Below are 12,877 nucleotides of genomic sequence, written 5' to 3' on the forward strand. Positions count from 1 at the left end.
CAATAATTATAAAAAAAAGTTCATAGTACAATAAATGTTTAATAATAATAGTAAGCAGTGAGAGAGGTTCCTCAGGGATTGGCTACTGATTGAGATCCTAGCTCTCCACCAATTAACAGTTTCTGTCTATTTAACATTTGCTCAATAGAGAAGAAATCATCGTGAGTTACTGGCATGCCCTAAACCAAAAATCTCGGTCATTTAAGTAAGCTGGTTTTGAGAAAATTATGGGACAAAATGTCTAATCTTATCTTATCTCTCTAAATATCGACTTCAGCTTTGTCTCCCATAAAAGCCAGTGGAGCTACAACTCTTAGTAGACTTTAATTTCATAGTAGTTGTTGTAGGTGAACAGCCTTATACCTGAAACAGATCATCGATTTTGTGTTAAAACATTAAAAATACCATTGGTCCGGAATCTAACCTAGTGCGTAAAAAACGAGATATCATCCTACATACCTGTTTTATTCTGTTTGACTTTGGTTACATAGTAAATGTACCAGACGGGGCCAACTTGATAAATCGTCTCTTAAATCTTAATAAACCTAAAACATAATACACAAACCTCATTACGGAGTTATAAGAAATTTATGTCTAGCTTTTACGTACTCATGACGTCAGATTATTTATTTCGTACTCCTATAGGTTACAAATGATATTCATGTTAAAAAATATTTATACTATGATATATACTATGAATATGCTTTAAATATTGTAGTATTGTTTGATGATTTGCTTTAAGAGAATACCGAGAGTTTTTTACACCGACTTTTTCTCTCTTCACCCTCTGTCTTAATGACGTGGAATAAGTGATACCTTGATGATGTAATGTTCCAAAATAAACGTATCATATTTTTTTATAGCCAAAGATGCAAAATATACGTAATATACTAGCTGTTCCGGCTAACTTTGTTCCGTCTAACAGTCTAATAATATAGTGTTAACTTTAGTTAAACTTAATTTAAGATTTTATTAAGATTTCATGAATACAATTTCTTTTTTCAAATACATAAATGTTTTATTGCTTGCCATTACGAAAGAAGAATGGTAGTTTAACACATTAAACCTCTCTGATCTCTCTAGTGCCAATATATCGATACTGCATGTTAAAGTTTCTACTTTCGCTAAAAAATTGTATATCAGAAGATGTACCATTTTGATCGAAGACAAGTGTTATCTCATAACTCAAGATCAAGATAGAATCCTGATTATGCATCTCCTTATTCACCTCAAGATCGAATTCAGTGTAAAATGATGCGGAGTTTTGTCCACAGATGGCACATACAGTTTGCATTCGTAAAATTAATTAATTAATTTATTGCTATTCGATAACTTATCCGATATATTATTCTGCTATTCGGAGCGGAGAAGAATCCACCAAAAGATAAACAACTATCACCGGTCCAGCCGATCTTGATTTGAAGATGGTGTAACTAACACAATTTAAATTTCGATTTAAAAACCATAAAGAAAAATTAAATAAATTTAACTAGCTATACCTAATTCGAGTCGTAGTGTGATGGTGTATCAGGGTACAGGTGTGCTCATGCGCGCTGAAAATATCTTTAATACTCCTCTTCCGCATATTCAGCTTAGACAAGTCGCGGCTTAAGACACTTATGTCTCCTAAGGGAGTCTTACGTTAAGTCTGGTTTTGGATATTAACCTTCTCTATTAAGGAAAATACACTATTGAAATGAAATGAAATACGTTTATTTGGAAAGTAAGATCATCAAGGTATCACTTATTCCAAGTCAATAAATTCGATATTCTTGTATTCTATTCGAGTTATTAATAGGTTTTAATGCGACAGAAAGCTAAATATTCAGATTTTGTACTCCATCCCTCACATGGTTTCAGAGTCGTATCTACATATGGCACAGTGCTGTACACAATTTGTAGCGTAAGGAATAATTTATATCCCTACCGTTATAGTAGATAGCCTACCTTTCCCCCGTACCTCTATTTGGAAAGCTTAATGGAGGTAAGTGAAAAACTATAAATTACGATACCCTACTAAAAGGATAATCACGCGACCAAATGAGAATATAGAGCCCCTAAGTGGGCGCTTAATTGATAAAGGATCTTGAGTTAGTGTACCCTATTCAACCTATAGTATTAATATAAAACATATGATTAAATTTAAATATATTTAACAAATATACGTTTTTCTAGAATCAATACAACGTTAGTGTTTTGTTTTTAGAGCTAGTAATAGTGAGCCTTCATAAAAGTGCTTTGTGATTTGAAGAACTGAAATATACTTAAGAAACGCAAGATCGATGTAATCTATCTATCTATTTAATATATTTAAGTATGTTTCTAAAAATCTGGGATACACCGCGATAAATAAACTTTTGTATGTTTACGAAAGTAAGTTTACGAAACAATTAATTGAGTTTTACTTTAAACTTTGATATTTTATTGTTTTTTAAAGATATAAGAGTAATATATTGTATCTACGATACTTTATTTATATAAAAAGACAATTTAATCTCCTCATATGTATCAGTCACGCGAAAAATTGTGTTTCAATTTCAGTACATGTTTATGAAAAGCATTACGAAATGAATAGGATTCTAATCCATAAGAAAATACATGAAATATTTCATAAAATATTAAATCTCCTTCCAGCCGCTCTCTAGAGGATGCCAAGACCTTTACACCTAATAACGCGGTCTATGATAAAAACTATATCCAATTCACTAGACTACGTGAATATTGAATAAGATTAGTTTTCGTATGAAGTCACGTAATCCAGCCACTTTATACAGAGCGTTTTATAAATTCCGATCGAAATTGCAACTAGAGAATTATATGTATCAAGTGTCAATCACTTTATTTATAATCAAGCCCTTTGAAGCCCAATTTGAAGCCCTTTTTTCTGTCATCAAAGAATGTATAACGACAATAAGTGTGATAACACATTAATAATCAAAATGCTAGTAAAGAGTGTCTCAGCGCCGATTTTAACCCGGGGGCGAGCGAGAGGGCAGTAGTAGCATTCGGTAGATGACAACGAGTGCGGATTTTTAAATCGCGCGTATGCAATAGAGGCGTACTTTTGCAATGAGTTTTCGTTGAGCAAAGCACAACGCAAGTTTTGGAATCGCTTAGAAATACGTGGTTTAAGTGACGACCCTAGCATTCAGATAATTAAGTCGTGTATAGACAAGTTGCGGCAGGATGTTTGCTGAATCATTCAATTCGCCCGCGAAATAGACCTGTGCGATCGATTGAAACCATCGACTGCGTCGTCGCTGCGTTCGCGGAGCATCTACAACGGTCAGTTAGAAAACATGCTACCTCTTTGAACCTCCACCGTTAAAGTCTTCAATGATTTTTGGTCTTGGACATGACTTTACGAATCCGTATAACATCCAAATAGATGAACAAATCAAACCAGATGACGACCATAGAAAAATAACTGTCAGAAGATGTTAGAGATTTTTGCAGAGGAAAATGGGATGGACAATGTTTATTTTAGTGATGGGACACACTGTCACTCGAAGGGTACGTTAATCTTGATGTCGTTACTGGTCATCAAGCACTTCAAAACAAAAACATCAGAAACCATTACATAGCCCTAAAATCGCATGTCCGCTTTGAAGAGTGCATTCACCGTGATGAAGACGTCGGTATAATATTCCTTACATAATATCTGCACTAACACATTAGATATATTTTACTGAAAATATAAAATATAATAATAAAAAGTAAGATAAAATATAAGAAACAATTTTTTTTAAATAGATGTTTTTGATACATCTTTTATACATACATACTTTACAATAATTACACTTAGAACAAATAACGTAGTAAGTTAGTTCAACTCAACCAACATACGACATATACCACAATACGATTTGTATATGAGCTTATAAATTTAAGAAGGAAAAAATTAAATGTAGGATTAAAACACCCCATGTGTTTCCGGTCATAATACTGCATGAATACGTCAGGGAATGACGTAAAACTGAATTTTGGTTGAATTGAAAATTGATGTTGAGTTGAAAAAGCGTTTACCGGCTTTTAAATTCTCCATTTATTTTGGCTTGTTTTGGTGAATTCTATTCGAACTTTAAATGGCGTTTAGTTTTGTATAGAAAGAAATTTAAGTGTTTAAGTACGTAATGACTTCGTTAGTAGACTAACAATATCCTAAATATATATACTGTTAGCTTATTTAAAAGCTTATGTCATTTAATACATACACACAGCACCTTAAAACACAAACGAAGTAAATTGGAATGACGTAAGTACACACACAAGGATTTTAAATATATTAGAATAGTGTTTTATAATACTTTGTTTTATTTTCGTTTTAAAACCAGTCCCAACCTTACTGACCAATTTCAATACCTTAGATTTCTGTACCTGTTTCGAAATTTTTCTTCTAATAGGCAAGTGGATTGTAAGCAATTTGTAACTGATATACGCCGACGCTTTTTGGGTTTTTAAACATGCCGGTGTCATACGATGCTTTCTCTTTAGCGAGTTTTTATTGCACACATAGAAAGATGTCGCGGTGCACGGTCGAATCTCTTATCTCAGGGCAGTCTCAGGTAACATTGATGTTATAGTTAAATAGTAAAAAAATGCATTAGGTAGTCCAACTCGCAAACTATTAATGTTACATACAGTCTTCAGATATATTCAAATATTGGTAGCTTTTATAAAGGTGTACCTAAATCTAGTTAGAGCAAGCATGTAAATATAAAAATACACGTTTTAAAAGTAGGAAGGTACAAGTATAGTAAAATCTCAACAACAAAGGCTTTGCAAGGAAGTGAATACATAGCTAAGGAGGTATGTATTCTCTGCCTTTGTACTTGTGTACTAGGATACTTCAAGCTGTACATTATTAGACTGCAGCCTTTCTGAATCTGAAACCTTAATTGTGAGCCTTCAATGTTTTGTGGTTATAGTGAAGGGAAGGTGGCAATGTTGGCCGAGTGGCATGAGCCTGCGACTATCTGTTGTATGTTCGAACACCGGCTGTTCATTTACTTGTACAGTGAAGGTAAACATTGATGAAATCCTTATGCTTTTAAATGTATGAATGTTAAAGGTATATCATCCGAGACATACGGCGGATCATATAATTTTCATTAATAAAAACTTAAAATCACAGAATACAGTAAGCTGAAGGGCCATTAGTTTTTTTTTGTAAATGGATTTTACAACGCCTAAGCATTAGTTGCAGTGTTGTATCAAAATATTTAATAGATGTTAATTCTGATCATTGCCATGTATATTTTAGAGAAAATAGTATTATCAGCGTTAACGTGTGATTTAACACTGAATTACAAAGGCGGCCACTGTTGAAAACAAAAGAGCGATAAAAAATTTATCCTCACAAATTGAGTGTTGTCTCAGCACAGCTGCTGTCGAGAGATAAGCGACCCTTTCTTTTTGCCGTTTTAAATTGATTTTTAGATGACTATATTATATTAATATCTTTAGATTATTATTTTGGCTAGTTGGATACCTATGTGTAACGTTCATTAATTACACTAAATATACCGTTTGTACTCGTATTCGAAAAATTGGATTTCCCGCCCTGTTACGTCAGTTGTCAATTATTATCCGTCCCGTGGCCTTAATTAAAAAAAACCATTCTGGTATCGATTCCGGTGTAATAATAATTATTTTGGATTAAAAATCTGGTAACAAAATTAGCTAAAATATAAATATCAAAACGAAATAGACTCCCATACCAAATTAATAATAATAAATGAGTTTTTTTAGCTTTACGCTGAGCGTATAGCCATCGACAAAGGTAAGGGAACAGAACAATAAAGAAAAAGAATTTTACATCGAACGAAAATTATATAGGATAAGGGATAGGATCAGCAGGTTATAAAACTATCTCTAATACAATATACTACATTATGGAAAGTAACAACTAAGAACAGTAAAAAATGAGAAATTATAATAAATTGATTACACTAAAACTATGAACTATGACATTTTCATATCACTGTCGACTTGTTTGTAACCAACAAAGGCAAATTTCCCTTTGAAAATCGAAAATGGTATTTTTATTGGCTTCGGTTTTGCAGTCTAATTAATACGAAGAACGGTAATTGCAGTTTAATAAGATGGTCTACATCTCTTTGAGGGTCGAAATTGAAAATTCTTATTATTACTTTTATCGCAATTACTTCACAATCATCAATACATCAACAATTTCTGATGATGCTATCCCTAACTTAATATTGCATCCAAAAGGTGTATGAAGATAAAACCAGGTCGTCAATATGCGAAAATATCACGTAATTTTTCTTCTTCAATTGTAGAGCTTCGATTTTCAATTGTAGAACCTCTTTGAGAAACCTAGTCACGCCAAATCGAGAGTCAAGATTTCGACTTATGGCGGATTTTGAGTTGGGCAGTTTTGATTCGACAACCCTGATTTATTCTTAATAATATTGACATACAGTGTAGAGAAATCCCATACTTTTGTATGAACGAAATAAATAAATATCTATACCTAAGTTTCAAATCATCAAATTGTAAAGGTTGTTGTTAGACATTGCTATGTTCGAGACTGAGAGGTTTAATTTAATTTTTTAAGTTATAGAGGGAAAATATTGACCAAAATGCAGGGATTATTTCGACTACTAAAGGGAGACTTGAGACTTCGAATAATGGCGGTTTTCAGGGAGTAATTTTTTTTTTCTCGAGCTTTGGAGGTTCAGTTTAAAAAAGTTCTACTGTATTTATAATTGCCATCTGAAGAAACTCAAGTAAATGCATTTTTTAAATAGCAAAAATGAATACAGGTTCATAAGCCTATTATTGTGCACCTTGAAACACGTAACTGTTATCTTCAATTACCTGAGTGTAGATTGTTTAAGTCCCCTATATATATTGAAAACGGATGTTTGAATAATAGGACAAGTATCGTACGAAGTCATGCTTGTCGTCCCCTCAACTAAGACGGCACCATTTTAGGTTTTATATTTTTAGCAAGCCTATGAAATAATAGTACAATATATGATTAGAAATATTTTATATGATAGTTGAAAGTTGAACCAGCTCTTAACTTCGGCTCGGATTATCGATGAGAAAATGAAACATAATCAGCACTTAGAGGGCAAGTAAGTATATGATGACGAATGACAAATAAATGATCAATCAAACAACGTTTGTAGAAATATAAAAATTATGAATAAAAACTGGACTTCAAGTATCATGACTAAACATCACTGTTTAAACAGTTATACGTTCAATGTTAAAGCTATTATTCAAACAAAAACCGCCATGATAAAGTTGAGTAATGATTAAAAATGTACACTCCAAACTTCCTAATCTTTCTTAGATCCTAGTGGAAAAGTCAACGTGGAAATAACAGGGCGCGTCGCACCGGCCGGCGGCGTCAGGCGTTACTTCACCCACGCAGTACCGTTGTTGTCGACGACGCGAGAGGGCGCCTCACGCGTTCTCCAACACACGTGACTTGTTGCTTAGTACTCAAATATTTACACAACAATCCTTAAACATAATGTGAATTAAATAATGCACGGTCATGAATTTCATATCGAAACCCCTCTTGAACCACGCAAAACTATCGATGTGTCTAAGTTTCTTATTCGTAATTTTACTCGCCGCTATTTTATTTCACATAAAATCCGACACTACAAACAAAATTCAGACAGACTCCATTCAATACGAGTCCGAGATAAATGCGACAGTCTTGGAACCGAGGAAAACGAGAAGAAAAGAATACCTGTACCGACTTTTGACAAATACGACCCGTTCCCTCATACAAATGGAAATAAAAGCTAGGAGACTGGAAGAAAATATGCGTAGGATTAAGGAGAAAACTGCGGATTTATTGTGGAAAAATAAGGACAAAGCTCTCTGGGAAATTTTGTTTAAAAATATCAGTAGGCATATTTCAATTAGACACGAATTTCATCAACATTCAAGTTTGAGGCGAATAATGCAAGATCACACACACATACATAAAGCCCGGAGTGTACGTGAACGATGATGTGCTAGTGTAAATTAGTTTAAAGAACTGTAAAATATAATGCAAGTAGTTATATAGGATATAAATTTCAAAGACTAACAGAAAGTGAATAGACAATTTGCAGACAGAGCACGTACGTACCACTACTGTATTTTATTTCTGTAGATTTTGCTGAAAAGTATAGCTTTCATATTTCACTAACATTACTTACGATTATATTCTTGCTCTTTTGATTCAATAAGGCGTTTAAATTTTATCATAAATGTTAGAGACTTCATTATAGATGACAATACGATAACTCTTTTTAATAAATTTAAATTTCACGCTAAAATATAACTCCGGATAAGTTCCAAATAAGCTATTTATTATGTGTTGCATAGCTATTTGGTACATTATCCATACATTGTGAAACGGGCCCTTAGTCATTTCAATATGTATTGCCATTAAGAATACTGTCTTCTATATTCTGAAAACTAAATTGTCAACTATTTATAAAAGAGATGGACAAGTATAAATCATATTCATTATTTATACAACAATTACCACTCTTTTGGAAGTTACTTTAGAAAATAAAATATATATACAATTTACATATTATATTGGCGAGTGACATTATAATTAAGAATATAAATGTATGTAATGCCGTATTCGCGCAAAGAGGTAGGTAGTCTATAAAGATTAACATTATGTTAAGAAATAAAATAATATATTAAACTTAAATGTAAACTACCTTGACTATGAACCTAAATATGCACAAATTTAAATGTGCAAGGTTACATATAGTAAGAAATTCTTAATTAAAATTGCTAAAATAAACAAATTACATTACACGAAATTAACCACACAATTCCTATTAATTATTAAACAACAAATTCAACTAACAAAATTATACAACAACAACCAAATTTTTTTTAAATGGAATCTCACGATTGGCCTTTTAAGGGCCTTTACAGTTCAGCACGGGCTGTTTTGGCGAGCTTAGCTCATCCTGAATGGGTGAGGTTCCCGCGCCTCGTTCAAGGGCGTCTCCTCGAAACTCGAACCTCGGCTTGGGCCGTCGCGAAGGGGTCAATCGCCTGAAGGGCAGGACGGAAGCCCTCTGGAGTGAGCAAAGTACGGAGTAAAGGTCCTCGCCTTCCCCGATGAAGACGGTTTTTTACCCTAGTCCGCCAGACCGTACCGCGCGCCGTGCTTTTATAGCCTGAAAACCAGTTTAGTCCAGTATACCCCACTCCTACACTTCACTTGAGTTTTTACAGCTTATAATATAGATTAGTACATGTACTTAGGCAAAACACGTATTGTGTACCTACTGTCATCAGTAGATTTACTGTGTTTTTCAATGTCACCAAAAACAATACTATTTACTTTGCATACCAATATAAATGTAATTTTTTGATACTTGTTAATCAATAAATTGTAATAGTGCCCATAGGCGATCAATATAAGTTTACCTCTTCTATAGACGCAAATTACTTTCATGGGTATTATAAATAGTCAAAATTTCTATTTCTGCAAGTAACAAATACACTACTACATCAAAATCTAGTATTTATAGCTGATTTTGTCGTAAGAAACTTTTTTTTTACGATATTTGTTTAATTTACTAAGCGTAATTTATAAAATATGATATCTTAGTCAATTGTCACCCAGGGATATTGAAGTGTTTTAATGGTGAAATCGGTTTAGCAGTATGTAGCTAAACTTAAAAAAGTTTAGCTTTATACATTCCCAAAATAATAGAAAAGTCTAGTCTTGCAATAGGCCACATTACTTATTACAGTAACTATGTTTCGTGGTACAAAAGCAAACACGTATTTCGGTATTAATATCAACACCACTAGCTGCACCGTTATCAATCACAACATAACATAAGTCACTGCTCACTAGTCACTAGTAATTTCTTGAACGGTTAAGTGTGCTAACGTTGAAATGTCTTGCTGTAAGTAAAATTTAATAATATATTACTTGAAGCTAGGTAAGAGAATCATTATATTGGTTTTTATTACATTAAAATAGAATGCCTACGATGCCTATACAAATAATTACGAGTCAGTAATTAGTAGCTTCGTTGGTGATAATAATATATTTGGCGTTGATAATGTATTTGATTATAGCTATTGAAATAAAACGAATAAAGGTCATACTTAAAATTATGTGTATGTTATCTTTCATAAAATAGATTTAACATAATTAATTAATGCATTTCGAACAAAAACATTTTTATTTATGTATGTAGTGATACATGTATTTACAAATGTAATTAAGAAAATATTTATATTTATTCCCTTTACCCAAATTGATAGTATTTTGTTTCTTGAGAACCATTAAACAATGCCACGTGATATGGAATTATTAAAAACCCAATAAGTGACTACTGAAGAATTGATTTTGGAGGATTTTTGCTGTTTACCAATTTCGTACTGATTTGTTAACAGAATTTATACAATACTAGCTACTAATGCCTACTCTGGCTATTAATACACATCAACATGAAACTTTTTGCTACGCTACCCTAGTGACACACTTCAAAATGCTTTAGTATCAAATAAAAAATAGGTTATAATTGTAGTGGGGTGAAAATTAAGGGTTGTATTTTTATATGTTGTATCAAGAAAAAATAATAACAAAACATTTCTTCAAAAATACGAAAAAAAAAATATTTTCTTGAGGTTGACGCCTTATATCGCTAAGGGGTATGCAAAAAAGATAACTATATACAGGCATTACAATAGTCAATTTGTTATATTTCAATTATATTACAACCAAATTAAGCATACATTTATAAATACTCCTAATTTATAAATGTATGCTTAATTTGGTAGTTATTTGTTCTGCTGTATAGTACTTATAATGTTTGTACATTATCAGTTTTACCCGCCAAGTGATAGAATTATATTATGTTTAAATTACTACGATGTTTTAGTTCTGTCAAATTAAAAATTAACATCGTCATTGCATGGATACCTAGGTTTTGAAGCAAATTTTAGATCTTTTCTGCACATAATTTTACAAAAACGTACAACAATAATGATAATAATAATCTTTATTTTGTTTTCTCACAAAAACTTACACTATTTATTAAAGTATGTAAATAATTGTCATTCTTCTTTTGAGGGATAGCTACAATTACCGTAGTTTATTAAAAAAAAGTATCCAAAATTTATATCAACGAACTTCAAAGGGTTAACAAATAACAAAATAAAACCCTTCAATGAGTTGACACAGTTTTCGAAGAGGTTCTTGTAACAGAATAAAAAATAACCCACTTCTAAAGCTATCACAACTTCTATCAAAAATGTAAAAGAAACCGTTATAAGTTTATTGAAAATACTTTATAGATATTTTATAACAAAACGTTCAAGTATTGAACTTATGATCATTCGAAATTGGAATAGATTCTTATTGGGTATAATAGAAAGGAGATATTATGTTTGATATACTAAAGAATTTTAGCTAAATTGTTTAGCATCCGTCTTATTAAGTTCATGGTTTATTTCACTAATAAAAATACCAAAAATATCGTTTTCTATACCTTGTGTGGGGTAAAATTATCGCTGAATTTTCTAACGCATTTACCGTGGACAGTATTCAGATTTATTCGGATTAATACCCACAGCTGAGTTTCGTCATCGGATGTTGAGGCCGAATACGAAATTCTACCCGTCAGCCGTAGTTTTACCGTCCTTCGAGAAAAAGAGCATATCAATTCTTTTAAGGTGGAATTGAGGCCTCGCTAGTCGTAATGCACTCGTATTGTGTGATAAATATAAAATAAACATGAGTATAAAATGAATTAAACGAATTATTATAGCGGTGACTATTTAAATTACGCGAAATAAATAATTCTGGCAAATGTTTCAAATAAGAAGAAATAATATATAGCTTCTTTGGCTACAAGTACAAATTAAAGAATTTGACCACCAAGCCTATGAATGAGGAAAAGTTTATTTATCGAAGAAATTTAAGGGAAAGTAAATTTTTTCATTCCCAATTTTTTTTGCTAGTTAATTGTAAGATAGATTGAAAAAGTTGCCACAAAGCATCAATACATTCAATTCAATTAATTCAAAAACCGAACTCGTCTTTCCAAAAACCAGAAACTATAGAACGAAAAATGCTCGTATATGATATAGCAATTTGAGAGTAACAATGTAACAAACATGTAGTTAGAGGCATTCGTATGATAAACAAACAATAGCCGACTGATGAGATTACATAGAACAAAGGAGTAATTTATATGCAGGCATTACCTGACGCGATTACCGAATTGCGAGGGACGCTCCCTCTCTATGTCGCTCATTGTATAATTTGAGCGTTGATACCCTTCAAACTTTTTACCGCTGTATTTTCATAACAAATCTGAAATAGCTATTTAATTTTAATACACTTTAATGTCATTAATTATTTAGGCCGCAAGAGTTCAGAGTCGAGACTTACAACACCCGTATGTTTTTCTATATAATTTCATTTGAAAATTGAACGTCTAAACTTTTAAAATTAAATAAACAATTTTTTCTCATTTATTTTATGACCTTTTTGTCTTAATGTAGATATAGTTATGTAAGCTTTATTAAATTATTGTTTTCCGCCCGAGGGACTGTGATTGAGTGGCGGATTCATTTATTTCGGTTGATCTCCGTATCAGGCTACCCACAGACTGAGAAATACCCTAATTTTTCACAAGTTTTCGTAAAACGATATTTAAAAATAGTATATAATCTGGAAGAGTTGAAAATTCGATAAAATATGATTTCAGATATTTCTTTTTATATTTAAATTATCTTGCGTCCGGGAGATTTGTTTCATTTTGTTTGATGTATAAAAAAAATACGTTTATTTTGGAACATAAGGTCATCATGGTATCACTTATTCCACGTCATTAAATTCGCGCCT

General features: G+C 32.1%; 1 protein-coding gene and 1 long non-coding RNA gene across 4 annotated transcripts in view; one reads left to right on the forward strand and one right to left on the reverse strand.

Moving 5' to 3' along the window:
• LOC111003098 overlaps positions 1-12,877 on the reverse strand; it is a 22,660-nt gene continuing 9,783 nt past the window's right edge. Inside the window, exons 3-4 of one of the 3 annotated variants that reach the window (XR_006750196.1) lie at positions 460-545; positions 1-363 (exon numbers count right to left, since the gene is read on the reverse strand). This is a non-coding gene — a long non-coding RNA (uncharacterized LOC111003098). Of the gene's footprint in view, positions 364-459; positions 546-8,909; positions 9,183-11,071; positions 12,344-12,877 lie in introns of those variants that run through there. The other 2 variants (XR_002600568.2, XR_006750197.1) reach the window with 2 other exon arrangements.
• The window catches only part of LOC111003097 (methanethiol oxidase), a 24,077-nt gene continuing 21,002 nt past the window's right edge, over positions 9,803-12,877 (forward strand). The window contains exon 1 of the mRNA XM_022273460.2: positions 9,803-9,923. Within this exon, the coding sequence (XP_022129152.2) occupies positions 9,914-9,923 (10 nt within the window). The 5' untranslated portion in view covers positions 9,803-9,913. The remainder of the gene's footprint in view (positions 9,924-12,877) is intronic.

The sequence above is a fragment of the Pieris rapae genome, chromosome 4 (assembly GCF_905147795.1).
Source record: "Pieris rapae chromosome 4, ilPieRapa1.1, whole genome shotgun sequence".
Lineage (NCBI taxonomy): Eukaryota > Metazoa > Arthropoda > Insecta > Lepidoptera > Pieridae > Pieris > Pieris rapae.